The 22,451-nt window shown below is 38.4% G+C and overlaps 1 protein-coding gene across 9 annotated transcripts in view; it reads right to left on the bottom strand.

The window, feature by feature from the left end:
* The window catches only part of znf618 (zinc finger protein 618), a 33,643-nt gene extending 11,639 nt beyond the window's left edge, over positions 1 to 22,004 (bottom strand). For 3 of the 9 annotated variants that reach the window (XM_089019837.1, XM_089019842.1, XM_089019843.1), the window contains exons 1-9: positions 21,638 to 22,004; positions 13,280 to 13,691; positions 12,155 to 12,232; positions 8,921 to 9,010; positions 8,354 to 8,434; positions 6,494 to 6,583; positions 5,151 to 5,240; positions 1,676 to 1,753; positions 1,370 to 1,414 (exon numbers count right to left, since the gene is read on the bottom strand). In XM_089019837.1, coding sequence (XP_088875963.1) covers positions 1,370 to 1,414; positions 1,676 to 1,753; positions 5,151 to 5,240; positions 6,494 to 6,583; positions 8,354 to 8,434; positions 8,921 to 9,010; positions 12,155 to 12,232; positions 13,280 to 13,667 — 940 coding nt within the window. In that variant the 5' untranslated portion in view covers positions 13,668 to 13,691; positions 21,638 to 22,004. Of the gene's footprint in view, positions 1 to 1,369; positions 1,415 to 1,675; positions 1,754 to 5,150; positions 5,241 to 6,493; positions 6,584 to 8,353; positions 8,435 to 8,920; positions 9,011 to 12,021; positions 12,064 to 12,154; positions 12,233 to 13,279; positions 13,692 to 21,498; positions 21,577 to 21,637 lie in introns of those variants that run through there. The other 6 variants (XM_089019839.1, XM_089019840.1, XM_089019845.1 and 3 more) reach the window with 6 other exon arrangements.
* Positions 22,005 to 22,451: the final 447 nt, after the last annotated feature.

The following is a 22,451-nucleotide window of genomic DNA, read 5'->3' as shown; positions in this document are numbered from 1 at the left end:
GATTTGGAGAAGATGCTTTCTCTTTACTCATCCAGTTATGAATATGATTCAAATATTTCTGAATAGGAAAGCATCAATGTTTGCAATCGATTCAAGGAGTCCTCCCATATCAATTCGAGCCGTCAATGACAGCAATGTAGCGCCCAGAAAATGCAGAAGATTGCGCCCAAGCTCCGTTGGAAATGGGCTGATTTGTCAGCTGGGAATTTGTGTCAGCGAATATCAAATAGTTGTCTTGGTGCAACACACAACGATTCACCATGGCGTTATTTATGTGTTTTCCTTCTAATTTCGCCATCAACACGGATCAACACGAAGTTTTCAGACCAAACAAAGTACCCAAAATGCATTGTGTGTCGCTTTCTCGGTCAGGGGCGGTCCAAACGTGACGTCACATGGGGATCGTCATCAACTCGAAAACAAGACTTCATGAATATTCAGCGCAAGTCTTAAAACTTAAACTATAGCTATATGCTGTGGAATCTTTGTAAAATATGCTCAGTCGAAGTCATTTGAAGTGATATTATAAATTATGGACATAACTTGTCCGCTGGCGTCGGTTGTCCTTTAATGCTTTAGGTTTAGTATTTCCGGCCCAAACACTCCCTCCAAATGCTCCTGGCCCGGCCCCTCTGTCAAATTTTAGAACCCAATGCGGCCCGCGAGTCAAAAAGTTTGCCCACCCCTGATATAGAACGACAACATAAAGGGAGAACAGAGTAAAAGATTTTGGATTGGTATGACTCGTACAAAAGTTGTGGGAGCCAATGCTTAAAATAGCTGAAACAAAACAGATAAATCACAATCAAATATTGGCTGAGCTCGCTTCAGCTGTACACTAAAAAGCCCAATAGATGTGATTTTTGTTCCGGAGAACAGAGAATATTTTTTGAGGAGGAGGGCTGAAAATTTAGAACTTAACGCCCAGTAAATACATTAAATCACGGTAGCGACTATTAGAATAGTGTTAGCGTAAAAGGTAATTCACAATGAAAGCTCTTTTGCGATAGGTTAAGAATATATATATGAATTAACATTTGTCAAAGGATTTGCAAAGCCTTTATAAAGTGTCGAAAATGCAGTTGGGTTGAATTAATTACAGCCTGTATTTCACTGAACTGATGATCTTCTCATTGTGGCACACTCCCAAAGGCCCGGATCGAAGCCCTTCACAAACGTACAATAAACCTAATATCCCTGCCCTTGAGCGTTCTTTCTCCAGTGATGATGAAAGCAGCACACGTGTAGAGTAGACGCACAATGGCTTGCAGAGAACCAAAAGTGATATGCAATGGAGAGCTGTGTACGAATACTGGGCATTTTTTTTCAAGAGGAAAGACAGATAGGTGAGAGTGAAGTTGGTACTTACTCTGCGGCGTAGGGAAGGAAGTGGCCACCAGAGGGCTTGGAGTGCCTGTTTGGAGGTTGAGAAAAGTCAATGTGATTACTGTGATGCGTTTGCTCCTTTTATTTTTCTATTTTGATTAATGGTAAAAACGTGCACATTTATAAAATAATTCAAGGTAGTGAGATTGTATATTACAAAAATGAATACAGGAATTTGTTCAAGACATGTTTGAACTCATCAATGACAAGCAGCACACCTTTTGTGAGACTAATAGTATTTTGGGGGCGAACATTGGTAAGGGTTAAAACAAGAGACTATCCAACTTACCACTTGAATTCCGTGAACTGTTTGTGTCAACTAGACTCGACTGTAATGCATTCTCCGGTTTCCGTCTAAACTGGCTTGCTGTGTAAAAGCAAAAACAACAGACACTAATTGTAATGCTGCATATTGAGAGATTTTATTTTAGAGTGATACCTTGGCTTACGAACTTAATTGGTTCCCAGACAGTGGGTAAGGCGAAACATGTGTATCCCAAAAAACAATTTCCCATAGGAAACCATCAAAATGAGAATAATGCGTTCCCAGGTCCCCATAGAACTCAAAATAATTTTCTATTTTCTAATTTTCTAAGCCTTAAAACTACACAAAAATATACCTTATTTTATGTATAATAAATGTGCGATGGTATTATAATGAAAGAAATACACTGCACTGTATAATAAAGTCGTTTTATGTACCTTTGTAATGGTCGTTGATGGCTTGATGGAATGGAGTGGCCGGTTTCATCAGCATTAAACACTTGATGAGGAACGTAGCCTTCTTTCATCATCTTGAGGAATGATCCCTTATAGGTGCTTTCTCAGTGATAATGGTATCTAGTTCCTCATCAATTGTGTTCGGTTTAGCTGGGTTGATAGCTTTTTGCATCAATTGTACAGATGACTTGTGCGGGTTGTTTGTGGAGTTGAAACGCTCTCACTGTCGTTTGCCTGTCTCTTTAATTTTCAAATCACCTCCCCTTACTGCTGCGTTCTTGACCAATCATGTGGCTTTAACCGAAAACTGGGGGCGGGGAATAGAGGACAAAAACAGTCGGCTGCCATTTTGTTGTTTGAAGAACGGGCTCGTTTGCGAACGACACATCACTCATTGAGGCAGCTCCATGTATGACAAAAGTTCGTATGCCAAGGTAACGTTGGTATGTCAAGGTAACATTTTCATAAATATAACGTTCATAAACCGAAAAGTTCGTAAGCCAACAGGTTCGTGCCGAGGTATCACTGTATGTTCAAAGCATGACAAAAATTTATGGCACAGTATGGAGTTTTAATGTCCCGTTCATAGCATATGCATCCATTGAGGTAATGAATTCAATAACACCCAGCATCTCGTCAAAATGTTCAAACTGTTCATTTCACATTGAAATGTGAGCGCATGTTACAGCACCTGGCTTCATCTTTTTTGACCCACATTTAAAGGACAACCGACGTCTCCGGACAAGTTGTGTCCATAATTTGTAAAATGGCTTCAAATGACTTCTACTGGGCGTATTTGAGTAAGATTCCACCACATACAGTAAAGTCTCGTTATATCGATATTCAAGGGAGTCCGAAAAAATATCGATATAACCGGCACTATCGATATATCCGACCCTGTTTGCATGTAATTTTCTCCGTGCGTGCATAGAAATAGTATCGATATAACCGGGACTATCGATATATCCGATATCGATATAACGACACTTTACTGTATAGCTATATTTTACGTTTTAAGACTCGCTCCGAATATTCAGGAAGTCTTGTTTTTGAGTTGGTGACGAGTCCGTACCTGATGTCATGAAAGGACCGCCCCCTGACTGAAAAAAGACACATTGTAGCAGTCCTTCAATCACGTCAATGTATTTTGCTGTACATGTTTGGTCTGAGAACCGTGTTGGACCCAAAAGCCGCCAGAAGAGGGCATCCAAGCTCCATATAAGGAATTTATCAGCCTGTGGAGCGGAGGTGGCCACTGGAGGTCGCCATTTTGTGCCTCTTTTTTTTGAGTGTGATTTTCCCCCAATGTTGCCTCAAAATGGCAACTATAATTCTTTAATCGATTGCAAACATGTATGCTTTCCGCTTCAGAACTATTTGAATCATATTCACAACTGGATGTGTAACAAGAAAGCATATTGTCCGAATCTGAAGCCATTGTTTGGATTCTCCAGCAATGCAAGACGTCTTGGCGTGATGTCACGAACTGGGGGCGAGACTTTCTGAAAATGCCCAATTCGCAGCTCAATTTTTTTGCAGATTTTGGACACTTTAAGTCATTGTTATTGGTGTTTTGCATTTGAATAAAAATATCATTTTGGGTATTTTAGATTCTATAAAACGTTTTTCTGATGTCAGTTAAAAAACAAAAAAGTGACGTTGGTCGCCCTTTAACAAAATGTGCAGGCTTTAAATAGCTCAAGGCTTTTCATGTTTCGACATTGCATACAATTAGAACTTGGATGTTTTTATACAACTGACAGAGGTAAACTATATTCTTAACTCATTCACTACCAGACAATGTGCAAAAATGTGTCCACTCCAGTGCCAGGGTTTTTGTCATTTTCACTCAAATTGCAGCACCCACAGAAACAAATCCAATACAATACATAGCGATTTAACAACAGCTGAAACTGTAACAAAGCGCATAACATGGACAACTATCCTAGTATACAGGAACATTCAATACACCGTTAGAAACCTTCAACTCTCTTCTTTCATCGGAAATAAAGAGTTAACTCATAATTTATATGGGTCTGGAGTTATCTAAGCTTGAATTAGCGGTGGCTGTACAGAATACAATAAAATACATACATATTGATTTATTGAGCGCTTTAACAGCAGCTGAAGCTGTAACAAAGTGCAAACATGGACAAAAGGCAAATACTGCCCCCTTGTGGAAGGGAAAACATTGCCAGAAGTTCTACCAGCGCTTTATCGGCACCCATGCAAGAAAAACCAAAACTCAAACAAATTCGGGAATGGCGCCCCATGTCACACTTTTCAATTCTCGAATAAATTCGAGAAAGGCAGCGAATGAGTTAAAAGGAAAATATATTTTTAATAACTTTTTGAATGCTCATATACAAATAGGAGAATAGGAGCTCTGAATTGTCTCTTCAACTGTTTGTTCTCCATTTTTTATTGAAAATGTGTCTGTTGAGAGAGCCAGACCAGCAGGTTTGATTTACACATGTGGACAAAATTGATTTCATGAAGGGTTTGCTGTAGTTTACGACATGCGCGAGCTTGGCAGTTTAGAGTAGGCGCGATCGATCAACACACATTACCCCCCGCAGAGAAATGGACGAGGGTTCGCGTGGTTGACAAATCCAGATATTTTTTGGATTTATACAACCAAATTTCAGTCTCTAACGATTTAGAACCTATTCCATGCCCTCTTTGATAAATTAGGCCCCTAGATTATCTGGACCAGAAGATGTAACGTGTCTCATTGTTTGTGCATTTACAAGAAGTAGGAAGCTTGATTATAACAATGTTTTTTGAGTTGCTTGTCTGTAAGAAAATCAATTTATGAATAATGTTTGATTGCTTGATTGTTTTCTGCTGTTGTTGCAATCCCTTTTTTAATTTTGGCCCGTTTGTTTATGAACAGGATGACAATTCACCACTAATTACAAAGCGTTCTGAAACAGATGATGAATATTAAAGTCTGCAATCTGGCTACATTGTACTTGCTTTTGTTTTCTCTGCATGCATACAGACAATTGCGAGAGCGAGAGGGAGAACGATAACTGACTTACTTTTAATCTTATCAGTTTGACCATGGCCAAATTTGCTCATGTCCAAGCTTCCGCACTCCTGCACTCGAGATGGCGTCAAATTAAAGGAGCCTAAAAGGAGAAACACAAGACATTTCACTATAGTTGGCATAAAAAATACATATGCTTAGAGGAATAAAATCAACACTGGGATTGACTGTTCTGTGCAGAAATTACATGACGTACCACTGAGAATGTGAACATGTTCATCAAAGCACATTTTATGTCGGGTGATTATTTACCAGCGAAGTCAATACAATATATTGCCCAGGATTCAATCAATGTGGCCGGAAATTACACTAATTCACGGGACTTCCACACCTATCATAGTGGTCTGCCTGTTTAAACATAAACGACGTGGCAAAATTCATTGGCGAAAATTTTTGGCGAACATACAATATAGCAGTGTCTGAAACTCATGACAAAAAGTTAGTGGACACCCGGACAGACAACATTTTTTTCTTGAGGAAGTTGTCGGCTATCCGAGCTGAGACGTTTTGAAATTTGTACGCCCGACGTAAAAGTTGTACGCCCTGGGCCACCGGGCAGACGCTATTCCAAACACTGAATATAGGCATGATGCCAAATTTAGTCAAACAAAACCCTGCTCAAAATAGTTTCCTTACAAAAGAATAAGTGATTGGTCTGGTGGAGCACAAACAACTATCTGGCGACAAACACTTTAATACTCATGAACACGAATGAAATAAGATCACAGAGCGATCAAGGTTTTAAGTTTCAATTTCAGTTGCTTCATTATTCAAAATCATTTTTTTTCATTTTTATTACTTCAATTAGACAACCGTAGAATATCGAATGATATCAGTCTTGGAGAAACACAAAGTGGAAGAACGGCAATAGCAACGACTATGCATCAGTAAACATGGTCATGCCGTATCTCCCCAAAAACGAGTGCTGCTAAATCGTGTGCAATTCGTGCGACAGATTGAAATATTTGTGCGCATCTTTGGTGTGAGTGCGAAAGTCAGCGCAGAGGCCTTCCTTCACAGCTTTGTTGAACGTTGATGCGCAAGTTACTCATTGGAGACTAGTTTTAGTTCAATCATTTTCTAACGAGGCAGAGGCAGGTTTGTCCCACACAATACACTGAGACCACCAATGTCGGTGTTGGTTATCAACTATTATTGGCTTTATGCCAATGGGTTGGAAGGAGAAATAGATTAAATTTACAAAGCAATCAAGGGCATTAAAGGACATTAATTGTTTGGGTTATTTGACTAAACATTTTACAGAAGAGCAGAAAACACTTTCACTTATGACCAATAAAGAGCAAGAAGAGGGAAAAAAGTAAATATAGGGCTCACTCATGGGTGTGTGAAGCGCAACGTGCTCCTGGTAGGGGTTGAAATATTTGTACTGCTTCCCGCAGAATTCGCAAACAAAGCTGCCTGTTTCTGCAGAAGGGAAATGAAAGCACAGAAAAAATACATGTCTTAAATTGAGATTAAATCAAATGGGGGGAAAAAGGTAGAGTACCTCATATTGAATTTTGCAGCATAGTCCAGTATAATGTGAATCTTAAGAAAGTGCATGAGCTTTCTTTATATTGGAGAGGAAACTACTCAAAGAAACAACTCAATTCTGACATTGTAGATGGATTTAAAAAAAAAAGATACACAATTGCCGTTTCAGCACATTTACTCAAATTAGTGTAATTTTTGGACAACTGAGAGCACCCTATTAGAAAAGCCCAACTCATTAAATTCAAGAAAGAAGAAAATATATACTTCCACATTGCGCGATATTCACAGAGAAGGATGTATTACCATACTTCCCAAAAATAAAAGTACTTCTTTCTTTTTCTTTCGGCTTTTCCTTTCAAGGGGTCGCGCCACAGTGAATCAGTGTCTTCCATCTTCAGAGATTTGATTTGCATGTTTATTTTGGCCTAGCTTTTACGTCGGATGCCCTTCCTGACACAATGAATAAATAAAATAGCACTCCAAAAGCAATGTTTCCTTTGCACTTATTGATGATGATACAATCTCGCAATTTTGAGGTATTCACACTCAAAAAGTGAGTTATTATCTGCATCGTCATTAGTACGATATTGATGGGTTTTTTTGTTAGACACGAATGTGTTTGGAGAAAAATAATGTATTTTACCGTTCCAACAATGTTTGGCTGAGAGAAAGCTACAGAGAAAGATAGACAGACAGATTTATCTGAGTACCGTCACCGTATCCCAACATAAAAAAAAGATTATATATATATATATATATATATATATATATATATATATATATACACACACACATTCCACATTTTATTGCCGGACTCTAAAAATAAAATAAATACATATATGCCAAGGGCTGAGTTGCTGATCAATCATATCCCAGCATTTGTGTTTTGTGTGTCGAATATAGATCGCAAATATTGACACTGAAGTCATTTTCTTCAAGGCATAAAATAGTATAAAGTTGTTAATATGAATTATTCATTGTAACTTATTGTATTACAGTATATCATGAATATAGAGTGCCAGTGCTGGTTCTTGCACAGCTCCCACTCAAAATGGCCGAACGTTGGAGCCTGTCAGGCCACATTTCAGCAGGTTGCGGGCAATATGTCAGAACCTGATGCGAAACAGAGTCATTTGGGAATTAGTTCACCCCTGTGTTCTTGTAAACACCTACAACCAAGGGCTAAAGGTTATAATTGGAATTGACCCTGACGATATTGGTGGCACAAAACTCATCAGCCCGTAAAAATCCATAAGTTAGTCGCATTATTGCCGCAGTGTTAAAAGCATGTGAAAAATAAACAGTAAAAACAAATGGCTTGTAGTCCAGAAATTATGATTATAAATCATTCTATTTTATTAGAGAGTTAAAGATGCACATTTGGTTTGCGGGACAGAGTTCATAAATGGTTTTAAGACAAATTCTAAATTGAATGAGCACACAATAGTTGTTACGGTTGAATTATTGTCCATGTTTCATTTTGCATTTTCTGTTGAATAATTTTTATTGTATGTTAAATGTCATAGAAAGTGCTTTATTACAACTGCAGCAGTTGTAAAAGACACATACACACACACTTTTGATAAAAAGCTGTCTGATAGCGACATATGGTGGTATCACATGAGAAGAAATTATTTATTTTAGAGAGGTGCATAAAAATGCAGAGAAATGCCAAAATTAGAAGACATTAAAAGGTCTTACTTGGTCCAATTTTAGGATAGGATTCAAGCGGCTCTTCCTCTTTAAGGCCATCGATGGGTATCATGACCTGTTCGTATGGATCTAAAAGGGAGAGGGCAGAGGGTGGATGGCAAGTGTTGATCTGAAATGACTCACTCTAATACAGTAAAGTCTCGTTATATCGATATCGGTTATATCGATAGTACTGCTTATTACGATACTATTTCTATGAACGCAAGGAGAAAATTTACATGCCGCAGGATCGGATATGTCGATAGTCCGGTTACATCGATATTTTTTCCGACTCCCGAGAATATCGATATAACGAGACTTTACTTATTAAAATGCAGCTTCGTTTATTAGGATGCATCAGACCGACTCCCACAATGGTTAGAAACTCCAAACAACGGGATGTGTTGTGACATGAAGTGACATTCTGACCCAGTGTTAACACAACTTATCATTGGTAGGGCTATGAAACATAATTTGTCATAAATGAAGTGTTTCTACTTTAGGATCGTTCTTTAGCTCTGGCCTTTTGTTTTTAGTTTTTGTTTCTTCCATTTGATTGGAAATTTGCCCCATTACCATCCACTGCGTGCAGGTCACGGTGTTCCTGGAAGCAGCTATAGTATTTATACTTCTTGCCGCAGATGTCACAGGAATAACGGAAGCCACCTACAGAGGCACACATATGAGAGGGAAAAAATATAAAAAATACGTTGATTAAAGGTCCATTACGCACGAAAAAAAAATGAATAAAATCCCCGCCGGGGTAAGCACATTTTGTGAAAGGATGAATGCAAAATGGTCTTAATTACTGGTGGGACTCAATGAAGCGTTATTGTGTACATACAAGAAATATGAGTACCGTATAGCACGAACATCATAAATTATAGCGAGAACTAAAACACTTCAAGTATCCTCTATCCCTGTTATCCTAACAAATTGTTGCAATATTTTCCACATCAGGCTTGCTAAAAATTGAAAGCAAGGTCTTCTCGCTCGTCAACTTCCTGAGATAAACTACCTACTGTTTTTGTAAAACATACAATTCTGTAGTTTGAATTCACAATTTAACATGAAAATTTTGACACAGTATCAATTTTAATGTTTAGACCAACCACATAATACAGCAATTGACGTACAGTGATGTCAGAAAATTTCAAAATGCACATGCTTCGAAATTGATTTTGTTGCAGTCTGGTACTTCATCAATCAGTGCATTTCACACAGTGTGCCTTTAAATATCCTCTTCCCTGCCAATCGTGTTGGTTTATGTGCCGGTTAAGTCATCGTATTGTTGATGACTTTCTGTGATGCCCTAATTATATTTTGACGAAACAATAACTGAAATGGGACCGTCAACATTTGCTGTTTGTCTTAAAAATAAGTTGATTGTCACAATTAATACATGTTAAGTTTTGTGGGTTTTTTCCTCCCATAGAGCTTCACAAAAGAGTGAAAGTTAAAGATAGAACAAGGAAAGATTTTATTTCCTGTCGTAAAATCTGGAGTTAAAGATAAAGACCCACTGGGTCTTGTTGGATGATCACAGACTATTTTAAGATGTACACGTGGGAAAATTCTGTAGACCAGACTTGTTAAGTTTTTTTTTTGTTACTTTCTATTAAAGTAATGCTTATTAATTATACTGGTGTTTCCAATGGACCTTGAACGCACAACAGAGGGGTGAAGCAAGACTTTCGTTCGCGTAAAAGACAGAACCTTTTCCATGCGGGTCAGAAAAAAAACTGTGAAATTAAAGTCAGCTCTTGAACACTCGTCTGTGCAAGATAATGGAGTGAAATCGGTTAGCATCACTTTTATTTTGCCAAGACCAAAAGAAGAAGTGTTTAGAACAGATCACATCCGTGGCTGTTTTTTTTTTTTTTTTTTTTTTTTTTTTTTGGGGGGGGGGGGGTTGTTCAAAGATCGAACTGGCCGTCTGTGAATTGGATGCTACAAAGGGCCCCTGGAATTTCAAGGCCACCCGTTTCCCTTGAGGGTGGTAGGACAGTTCGAAGGACTTTCACGTTTTCTTTTTTCTTTTCTTTATTTTTTGGTCAAACCAATTTATTTTTATCGATTTGAGATGTCAGATGCCTCTTTTAGGGTCAGATCCAATAGAAAAAAAATGATACAACTGACAACAAATAGGTTTTTTTTCCTGTTCAACTTGTTGTATTCTTGTTTGGTGGAATATATTTACAGTTCTGTTGTAGTTATTCCTTGTGTAAATATTCCCCCAATACACTTTTGTGAAGATCCTGCCAGTGTGTATTGTTTCTGTTGGAGGTCTGCTGTTTACAATTTCACTGCAACAGTTGTGCACCCGAAACTCGAATAAAACAAGATAATTTGATACGTCTTGCGAGACACTGATCAATCTGCCCCCTACTAGAAGAGTGACACCGAGTAGCTGCACTAGTGTGGCTACAAACGCTTCAAACACAAACAGGCAGTTTTCATTTCATTTGGGAAGCGCTGCAGAGCAATCATTTTACAGTCAAAATGGAAAAGCACTTTTCATTTGGGAAATTTTCCACGACACACATTCTATTTGAAAACGTATTTCTCATGAGCACTCATTAAGTATACTATTTAATCATGGAATTAAAAATGGCTGAAACCCAGCAAGGAGGATCATTTTCAGAAATGTAATCAATCATCATTAGTTTCAACCTATGTGATCTACTCACTTGAACGGATGTTTGGTTCCACATGTTTGTGGATTTTAATATCATGGCAGATTGTATTTGCCATCAAAAAGACAACTCGGCTTTTGCACTCCTCCCCAATTTCGAAACAACTGCCTTTGGTAGTGTGTCCGAAAAAAAAAACATGCAGAGTATATGTTAATATTCACATGAGATGTGAAAATGATTACCGTATTTTCCAGAGTATATAAGGTGGACCGGCGAATGATGGTGCACACGCAATGAATGATGTATTTTCAAACTTTTTTCATATACAGTATAAGGTGCAACATACTATGAGGCGCATCTTCAATGAATGAAAAAGGTTTTCCAAATATAATATATAAATATATAAAGGTTTTCCAAATATAAAGCACACCCCATTATAAGGCGCTTCAGTAAAAGCTGGGGTTACGCTCGACTTCTACAGGGGTTTAAAATGGAGTCGGTGGCTCCAGACAGTAGTTGCGAGACCTGTTGTGGCTCAATATTACTTCACATATAAGGCGCAGAGTCAACTTTTGAAGGAAATTAAGGCTTTTGGGTGCACCTTATACACCGGAAAATAAGGTAGTCCTGATAGAACTTCTACTAGGAAGCCTGGGAAGGATGCTCATGTGCTTGTGAAACACATTGACCTTGTGACACAGTGAGTCTTGGCCTGCAAAAAAATGGTAGAATGCCTCCATTCAACTTTTATTTTGCCATCAAACTTTAAAGAACAAAGATCCATCCATGCATTTATTTTCCAATCAGCTTTATCGTCACAAGGGTCGTCTGGGGTGCTGGAGTTTATCCCAGTTAGGCAAGTGCAGGGCAGTCAGAGAAGACTAACCATCCTCAACCACATTCACACCCCGGGACATTTCGGAGTCCTTAATCAGCTTTTGGGCCATGTTGAGCTCATTGTTGGAATGTGGGAGGAACCCCAAGCCGCAGAAAAAACAATGGAAATAATTATATTTCTTTTATTATAATAAGAATACTTACTGTTGGGCGTTGGTTGCAGATCTGCAACCATGCTCTCAGACTCTGTAATGCAGTGGAAATCAGTATAAGGCCATGATGTATATGGATATGTTTTTATGCTCTTTGTGCATGACATTTTGGGACCATCTCTTACCTCTATGTGCCCTCACGTGCGTCTGGAAGCAGTTATAATACTTGTACTTCTTTCCACAAACTCCACACACATAGGAACCTTGATCAGGAGAGAAGTTTTGTCAGTAGATATACCATTCAATAAAATTAGGTACTACCAACACCAATTTAAGGAATATCTTAGTTCAGGGACGAGCAACACCAATAAGGCCACATATTCAAATTGTTGCCAATCATGACAATTTTTTTAATGACAGTCTGAACAGCACAATTCAGAGATTTTTCAAATCCAATCTGAGTCACTTTTATGTCATGATAATTGTCTCTGAATATACAATGGTGTTTTGAGAAACAGGGTCATCACAGTTCTAAGTTGCATTCTGGGAAGCGAGCGACAGTACTATCATTACTAAATATATTTTTGGTGATGATACTAGTGTAGCGTGTTCTACCGCAAACAAATTCCTTTGTGTGTTCTACATACTTGGCAATAAATATGATTCTGATGAAGATATGGCACACAAGTGAAGCATTTAAGCTACAGTCAGACCATGTACAGCTAGAAAAAAATAACAAATACAGTAAAGTCTCGTTATATCGATATCGGATATATCGATAGTCCCGGTTATATCGATACTATTTCTATGCACGCACGGAGAAAATTACATGCAAACAGGGTCGGATATATCGATAGTCCCGGTTATATCGATATTTTTTCGGACTCCCTTGAATATCGATATAACGAGACTTTACTGTACAATAAAAATATCAGGGAGGCATGGTCGGTCCTACAACAGACTGATTATTTTTGTACATCACTTCATACATCAACTGCTGTATTATTTAGTTGGTCTAACTCTAAACATTCACTTTACATTTTTAGGATTTTAGCTGTTTAACATTAACTAAAGATTCAAGTTGTGTCAGAACCTAACCAATAAAATGTGAATTGAAAACATTAGTGCAGTGAAAATGGGGTGGAATGTCAATAATAAGCCAATGTACTGTGTGCGTAAATAAATGTTCTTATAACATTTTAATTTGAGGGACTATTATCTCCTCCAAGTTAAAAAAATGAATACATAAAAAGGCTTGTTTGGATCCAGGTTTTAACAAGTGTACAGTATGTAGACATTTGGCAACACACCTATGCACGAGTCTGTGCTCTTGGTTGGGGGAGGAGTACCAAGAGCGAACATACCCTCCGTCTGGCCTCTGCGAGATCCACCTCCACTCGCTTTGCCGTCGTTTCCTCCGATGACGACACAGATCTCTGCCGGGTTGGCATCACCCAAGGTACCGTTGCTTGTCTCCGTGGTGCCCGGTTCCTTCTTGATTGTGACAAGAGGCAAGCCGGCGTCCTGGCTTACCGCGGCGGAAGTGGATGGGGGGCCGTTGCTTCCACCGCTCTCGAGCTCCTTGCTGGGATTGGGTGACTCTTGTGCACTCATGACTCCGCCATCTGCGACTTTGGGTGACTTTTGTGCGCTCGTAACTCCGCCTCCTCCCACCCTGGGTGACTCTTGTGCACTCATGACTGCACCTTCTCCGACCCTGAACTTCCATGGGGTTAATGACAGAAGAGCAGACAAAGTCATACATTAATGACATGGAGCAAGCAACATAAATGGTTGATAATTACCTGAGGTGAGACTATGAAAGAGCACTCATTAGCATAAATTGTGAACTGAAAGAGGAACCTATTCAGTTTCTGAGTGGGTCTATATCGCCGCCATCCTAGCTGGTCCCTATGATTTTTGGCACTACCTGTCAATATTTCACTCTTGTATTAACTTTCATCACAAACAAGACCCTCCACTGTATTGCGTGCAAGTCTGCTCATCGATCGCAGTCCCAATAGTCGTCGGTGGAATCTTCCTGCAAATGCTCTGCCTCAAATGACTGAAGTATCAAACATATACATCTTGGTTTTTATCTGCTAAAACTGTATTGATCCGACTCGCCACTCAGGCAGGCATAATGGTTGTCGTGTTATTACAGCACACTCTGTGCTGTTTTTGTTTTCTGCGCATATTTGTTTTTGCTGGAAAACACACTCCATATACATACAGTCATCAGGATCTTCTGTGATTTGGATTAGACTTTAAAGTATCGCATGTCCAACAATTCCCGGCCTCCATGTATATATCACAGACCCTAACTCACGTTGTTAACCTAATTACACAGTTTAAAAATTGTGTACATTATTTTGGAGGAACAAAATGCATCTGTCAATGTGATGATCCAACATAAATATCCCAAAATGAAAAAGCATGCATGGTGAGGGGAATCCATTCATCCATCCATTTTGCAGATCGTTTTATCTTCATTAGAGCTGGAGCCTATCCCAGCCATACTCTGGCATTCGGCGGGGGACACCCTGAATTGGTTGCCAGCCAATCGCAGGGCACACTGAGATAAACAACCATTCACTCTCACACTCACACCGAGGGATAATTTTTGAGTGCTCAATCAGCCTGCCATGCATGTTTTTGGAATGTGGGAGGAAAACAGAAAACCCACGCGGGCCGGAGCGGGATTCCAGCTCCCGATCTCTGCACTGTGAAGCTGGTGTGCGAACCACTCCACTATCGGGCCGGCCCGAAGGGAATTTATGCAGAACAAACAAACAAACAAATAAATAAATAAATAAATGGCCACACAATAATTACTGATAGATGTATTTTCAGAACAACCTCTTTTTTTAGATTTGTTAATAGCATCATACAACTTCTGCAACACATTGCACAGGTATCCTGACTCATGAACAATCAGTATATTTCATAGACTCAAACAAAGGCTGATTTATTTTCCTTTCGGCTTTTCCCTTCAGGGGTCGCCACAGCGAATCAGTGTCCTCCATCTTCAGAGGTTTGATTCGCATGTTTGTAAGGCTGACTGATGGCCCTAAATGTAAAAAAATGCCACATGGCGTTAGAAAGTTCACATTTTTAGGTTTGCCCCACATAATACATTACGGTACTGTGGTGCTCCATTCGGCCACAACTCCGCCAAGCCGCACACCTCATCTCGCTCTGTCCCTCTCTCTGTTTGGCTGACTCTCTCTTGCTTCCTCAGGCGTGCCCTGCTTGTTTTTTTTTGTATTTGTTTTTTTTTCACACTGTAAGCAGCTATGCGCGTAGAGCAGAGCTTGGGGAAAATGTACATGTTTCAAAATTATGACATACAGTATTGTATTAAAATGCCCTTCAAAGGAATGTTCTTTCTTTCTGGTATGACATCATAGTTGTAAATAATAATAATAATAATAATAATAATAATACATTTCATTTATAAGCGCCTTTCAAAACTCAAGGATACTATATATTGTATGCATAACTGATGTATTAAATGTCAAAATGAAGTTATTATTATTATTATTATTATTATTATTATTATTATTATTATTAAGTTATTATTTTTTAATAAAAAAACTTTAAAGTGCTTCAAATTAAAAATAATTTGATTGCCTAAAAGCCTCTTGGAACCAGTTGGCTTCAAAAATTAAGGACTCTACTAGTGATGGCAAAATAAGTCATCATGAAGCAATGAGGTTTTCCATACAAATGGTTTGCTTTTTGGCCAATGCATCATGAGGTTCATCGTGTGGAAAATAAATGTAATGACAGAGAGAGTGATTAAAATGCTACCATGGTGGGGTAAAAATGTATGGAAGGCGATTAGGGCCAACAAAGAAAAGAAAATAACGATTGCAGGATTCTCACTTTTATCTCAGAATTCACACTTTAAAGTGAAAATCCTCACTCCAAAATCAGAACTTTGAGATTAAATTCAGGATTCTGAGAATAAAGTCAGACTTCCGAGATAAATCTGGGAATCATGCCAACTTTATTTTTCTTTCTTTGCTTGGCCTAATCCTCTTGCATAAAAATGGCAGAGTTGTGATGTGAATGAATGTGCGTGTGTTACTTGAAAGAATAATTGCTTTACTTTAGACATTGACACACCAAAAAGGAACAGGACATAACTTTCATTCAGTTTTGTTGCGGGAAACAAAGTTTACACTTCACCTTTTAAAATATCAGCCAGTAGAAGACATCGATATGAGAGCTACATCGTGTTGTCACAATAGTTAACATTATATATTCGCACTAGTTATTGTAATTTGTACCATTTGAGGAAATATCTGCTCAAAATGATACCAGACAGGGGATGTTCTCTTCTTTTTCATTGTGAAGGCTGCGTCCAATGTTGAACAAATCCAATTGAAGATGCGAGTTGGGTGTGTCAGTGTAAGGCCTCAGCTCATTGTTGTCTTGGTGCACCATTTTATTTCAAATAACCTGCGAAACTATGAATTGGCGATGACGCAGGAAGCTTGTCTCGCGAGGCTTCGGGCATGGGAACTGCGTGTGCGTGGCCAAAAGTAACAAGCCTCGAACCGCGCTTTGCCAATTGTTTCACCGGATTACTCGGCACACGCCTTGGAGCCTTGGCACATTTGGGTAAATCACTAGACTGTACCTATGCAATAATATTCCACAGCAACATGTAACATTGAAGAACTTCAAATTATGTCTGAGAAATATGGGGTGTTTTCACGAATTTTCCAAATATTTCTGTCAATTTATTTCTATCCACTCCATCCTTGAACATCAACCATTTTTGATATGTAGCTGGCCAAGATCTATTTCCAGCTACCACAGCAGGCAGAATGAAGGACTGACTGACTTCCTGTCTGTCTGAATGAATGAATAACCAAATAAATAAGTCAACAAATAAATACATTGAAAAATACTACCGTTTCATCAAGCCGTCCTAACACTCGCATCTGTCCATTGCACGTACTGTATGTCAGCTTGCCTGTCTGCCTGTTTGAACATTGCACTGGTGTGCCTTATATTTACAAAACATTTCTAGATTCATATGAAGGTGCCTTATATATGGAAAAAGTTTGAAAATACACCATTCATTGGGGGTGCGCCTTATATTCCGGTGCGCCTTATACACCAGAAAATACAGTAATAGTAATATTCGCAATAACAGAAGAAAAAAAAAATGTCAAATACTCCCACATTTCAAAAACTTGCATGGCAGGTTCATGCAACACTAAATTGTACCCAAATGCGATTGTGAGTGCTAGTGGTTATTCGTCTATGCTTGCCCTGCGATTTGCAAGTAACCGGGTCGAGAGTTCCAATCGCCCACTGCCCGGGGAGAGCTGGGATAGGCTCCCGCACCCCCGTAACCCTTATGCGGAGAATCAGAATAAAGATAGACGGATGTGAATATGAACGGAAAAAAATATTAACAACATCTGATTTGATTTAATAAATGTATGTTGCTTTTCTGTTCAATGTAATGTTGTTTAAAAATGCAATGCTGCGAACAGTTGATGTCCTATATCCAAAAATTTACTGCAAGGTTCTCAGTAAATGTTTGGCAAATTGATAGGTTAGCAGCAGTAAAAGCGTTGCTTTTTTTCATCTTCCCTTAAGAATGCAATGCTACCACTGCTTAGCTACCAAAAATAATTGCCCTATATTCGGTCGAAGTGCTGCTGGGCGCACACAATAATGAAGCAAATCAATCATTTTCGGAACAACAGAGTAAACTGGATTGCTTATATTACTTTGTCGCTTCAAAAAACTCAAAGCCATCTGCTTTGCAAGTCAAATACACAGGAAAGGAAAATCCTAGTATGAAATACAAATTTGTTTAAGGGATCAGGAAAATGTTTGCACTCTCAAGAGGCGGAGTAAAAATAGGAGTGAGTTAAAAATGGAGAATGGACGGGTCACTTCAAACACTGCTTTCACTGCATTGGTTTGTGTTAGGCAGAGTCGAGAATTGTCTTGCCTTCATCAAATGTACATTTTCCTGTCCTCTCTTAATAAATGTGTTCTAATATTGAGCTTGACCATCATTTCAAAAAGCAATAAGGCAAAGAAATACATAAATTCCCCACCAGCAACCCCATTCCAACATACACACGCACACACATCTGAGACGATGCAAAAAAACTGGCGTCTAGTAAAATTCCAGTGGTATTCACTCCACAACCCCCCATAAAAAACATTTTCAATCTATATGTTAATGCTGTGAATTAAATTTTAATAACAGGAGATATTGAAAAGCAGACTTGAATCATGCAGAAATAAATCCAGAAAGATCAGGGCCCTAAAATTAGAAATTCAAGACAGCGTCCAATCCGTTGCTAAAACCCTTGTAGGGTGGCAGATTAAATTTTTGATGGAACTCAAAATTACACTGCAAACATACGCGGACAAGGAAAACCTGGCACTATTTTGATTTATGGATTCATTACACCCGCACCGGATTCACCCTCCCCAATTTGTATATTTTTTTAACCATGCGCAGAAATTACATTTGCTCAGTTTTTCTTTTTTGCCTCAGAAAAGGAACACGGACGGACGGGGGCACTACTTTCAGAAAATAGTGGAAAAAAGGGCATTTTTTGTGTACATAACCGCTGCACGTAAACAAGCCTAATTTTCACTGCTGTAGCAAATGAATGTCCTGATGCATTATTCATCAAACCAATAAGGCTCATTTTTTACAAGGGAAAGGAGAGGAAGAAATATGAGCGGAAAGCACACAATTTTATGCGGCGGCCCTAACCCCTGAAAAGCAATTTCCCAGGGACTAATATAAATTAAGCAATTTTCAGACATTTTCAGCACAGCCACTGAGAATACAAGAGAACAGTGGATGCCTGCTATGCTCAAAATGGATTCTAAAAGGCTCATTTTAACCCACATCACTCATCCGGAGTAGTGCTTAAAAGGACTGCCGAGGAATCAAAGAAAGCAAATCTTTCTTCTTTATAAACTAGAAACTCTGGGAGCAAGTTGTTGACTAAAACAGAAAGACCTCACGATGACTTGATAAACCATTATCATTTTTACACAAACTGGAAATGTCCATCATCTGATCTCCATTCTCAGTCAGAGGAACCAATTGTTTAAAAAACAGTACCTGTTTTAATACAATGATCAACGAGAACTATTCCCAGATACTGTATATATTTTTCTACCGTGTACCACATACATCGGTTTTCAAACGTAATCCATTCCAGCACACTGTTTGAAAAGTGATTTGTTTGAAATCCGAAACATTTTATTAGCCCATAATTACGGGCAAAAACACAATACAGAAAAATAATAATGATCTAAAACAGTCAGATTTGCTTAAATCACAACAAACATGTCTGCTCTAAATGAACGTTACACAATGAAGCATCATTTCCTCATGTAAGGAAGCCGAGGAGTTAAGTGGCGTTTGCAGGTTTGCCTAGTTTGGTCGAAAAGCAATTTTCGGTCCCGTTTTTCAAATGAAGGAGCACAATTAGCCACATCTGGAGTTTAACATTATAATTGAAACTTGAAATTTCCGTTGCATGACGTCAGGCAGACACACTAATGCTTAAAATCACTCAAACAAAAAAGAATAACAGAACACGGATTTTTCAAAAAAATTGCTTTCGATGACCATAATCCAACATATGTGGTTAGATTGAGTGTTTTAACAGTGGGTTAAATGTATTATTATTATTATTATTATTATTATCATTATCATCGTTATTGTTATTATTATTAGTATTATTATTATTATTATTATTGGATTGGATTGGATATGCCTTTATTAGTCTCACAGTGGATAAATTTACATTTCACAGCAGCAAAGTGATGAAAGGAATGAAAGTAGAAAAACAAAATACATGAGCTACTGGAAAGGCATTATTATTATTATTATTATTATTATTATTATTATTATTATTATTATTATTATTATTATTATTATTATTATTATTATTATTAAACTAAATACATAATAATAATAATAAATTGGATCTGGACCAGACCGCGCATGTGGAAGTAATCAAAATTTTCCACAGAAAATAATAATGTGTTCAGATGCTTCGAGCTCTGTCGAATCTCTTAAGAGCTACTTGTAATTTGTTTAGCTCATGAATCTTTGTTTGCTTCCTGCAAGAAAAAAAAATCTATGCGATTACAATTGTAAAATCTTATTTTACCTTGTAAAATCAGACTTCTTATTTTCCCTTCATGGGGTTGCCACAGTGAATCAGTGTCCTCCATCTTCAGAGGTTTGACTGTAGTTGCTTAATCAATACTTGTGCAGAGCAAATGATTAAGCCCTACAGAGGTCTACTTAAGAAAAAAACATTAAAAACGTGTATGTGTTGACATACGATCAAATTACAATTGAAAAACAAAGGCAGAATTGTCCTGTCAGATGTATTCTAATTTTGTAGCAGCCCACTGAATTTATTATGAGGACTTGACTTGAAGGTCAGCATTCAAATTACCCCGAGCAAAATGGCAACCATCCTCAAATAAAAACCCAAGTCAAGCAAAATGGGAAACGTGACCATAAAATTAATAAAATAAACCGCAGAAGCGCTGCTGGTGATTGTTTTTCTTGACTTACATTTTTTCCTCTACCTCCATAGCCTCTCTGTTCAATTTGGTCGACTTTTAGATGTGCATGCAAAATTCCCAATCTGAATGAATCACAAAATTTGAAAAATATAAACATATAAATCATCATCCAAACATTAAGAAAGGGAAAATAAGGAGGGAGGAAAGCAAAAGATTTGAATGGAACAATATAGTAAAGTTCTAGATTAAGTATGTTAGGGTGGAAAACTAATCAAAGTATTTATATTTGTCACCCTTAAACAAAACCACACAGGAACAGAGGCTATTGAGGGGGGAAAAACGAGAGGAAAAAAAGATTCTTTGCACCCTCATATGCATGCATATGTTGTTTTAAAAGGTAATTGTCAATGTATTGCGTAGAACATCAAAGTACTTTATATATATATATATATATATATATATATATATATATATTCCACATTACGTGTAAAGTGACAACGAATCCTAAACTAATTAAATTCTGCTGTTTATATTTAATTTCTCGAAATGGCTACCGACAGGTGGCGCTGCATAAATGTTGTTTTTATTTTAAAAAACGTGTTATGTCAAAAAAATACAAATTAAGATTTTTTTTCAATCGACGTCTATAAATTGACTATCGTGTCTGTCTGTGAAGCGTGTTTGGCGGTCAAAACACCGAGGAGCGTAATGGATGTGGCCCTAGTCCCGGAGAGCTGGGAGCAACTCCGGAGCCCTGCTCAAATTTGATGGAAAATTCACCAAAAAAAACATGGCTGCAAGAGGTTTTTATGTGTGCTTTGATTGTTCCTCCCCTTCTCGATCGCCCTTCATTTAGCTACCACAGATCGCTGATAGCATCGGTTAGCTGCATTTCCCACAGCACATGACTCCAAAGTTACAATTCCTAAATCAAAATCCGAGACACACGAGCAAAATTGCTCCTCAATGATGGCTGCACCTGGTTTGGAAGGCGAACACCGAGCTGACGCGTCCATTAGTCAAGTGGAACAGCCATAAACTTGACGTTAGCCTGCCACTGGAAATGTGTAATTTCAAAAAATGTTTTTTTAAAAATAAAAATAAGCGATTTGACATACCTCCAAAAGCGCCGCGGCTCATGCGAAAACAACCCCGACGAAAAAGCCTCCCTTCGGCCAGGGGTGTCTGCAACAACGGCTTCCTCCTCCGGGGGAGGCGAAAATGTGAATTAGTTATGAGGAAATTCAAAAATGTTAGAAATTTCCCCCAGTCTTGTGTTTGGCCCCCCTCGCCGTTTCGACACGCTACGTTACATTTTAATAGCATTAATGTAACGAGTCGTCAAAAAGGCGACAGTCCGGGTCGTGTGGGCTGTCCGTTCACAGCTCTCGCACCGGGGAGGGGGGAGGTTGTGTCACCGTTCCTAGGGAGGAATTTTGCCGTCCGCCATACAAAAGGACAGATTCCAAAATTACAGAGCCGGCCTGCAATAGCCAACATTTAAAAAAAGGGGGAAAATGGTCGGGTATGGGCGGGGGTGAGGGGGTCTGGGAAGAATGGGAGTTGGGGGTAGAAATACGTTGGCCAACCAAAAGATTCACGGCTAATATGCTCTCCCGATATGTAGGTAACGAATACGTTATTTGGCATTCAAATTGCAGCATCTGTCGTTATTGTATCATAAAGCATTGCTCTTGAAAACATTTAGACGATACATTTTTATCTTATTTGCCAGAAGTGTCGATAACAACACCAATCTGCTGTTACGTTGGAATACTAGTCAACTCAAACTTTTTGGTTGGCCAACATTTTATTCGAAAACATTTTTTAGCAACTTCCAAAAATTTCGGCATGTACATGATAACCCGCTGCGATCGAAATCATGTTATTGGATGCCGGAGGGGGATAATAAAACCGTCACTTTTGAATCAT

The sequence above is a fragment of the Hippocampus bargibanti genome, linkage group LG18, assembly GCF_051943395.1.
Source record: "Hippocampus bargibanti isolate YZ-2025 linkage group LG18, ASM5194339v1, whole genome shotgun sequence".
NCBI lineage: Eukaryota > Metazoa > Chordata > Actinopteri > Syngnathiformes > Syngnathidae > Hippocampus > Hippocampus bargibanti.
Note: the sequence above shows the minus strand (reverse complement) of the source record. Positions and strands in the feature narration are given on the sequence as shown.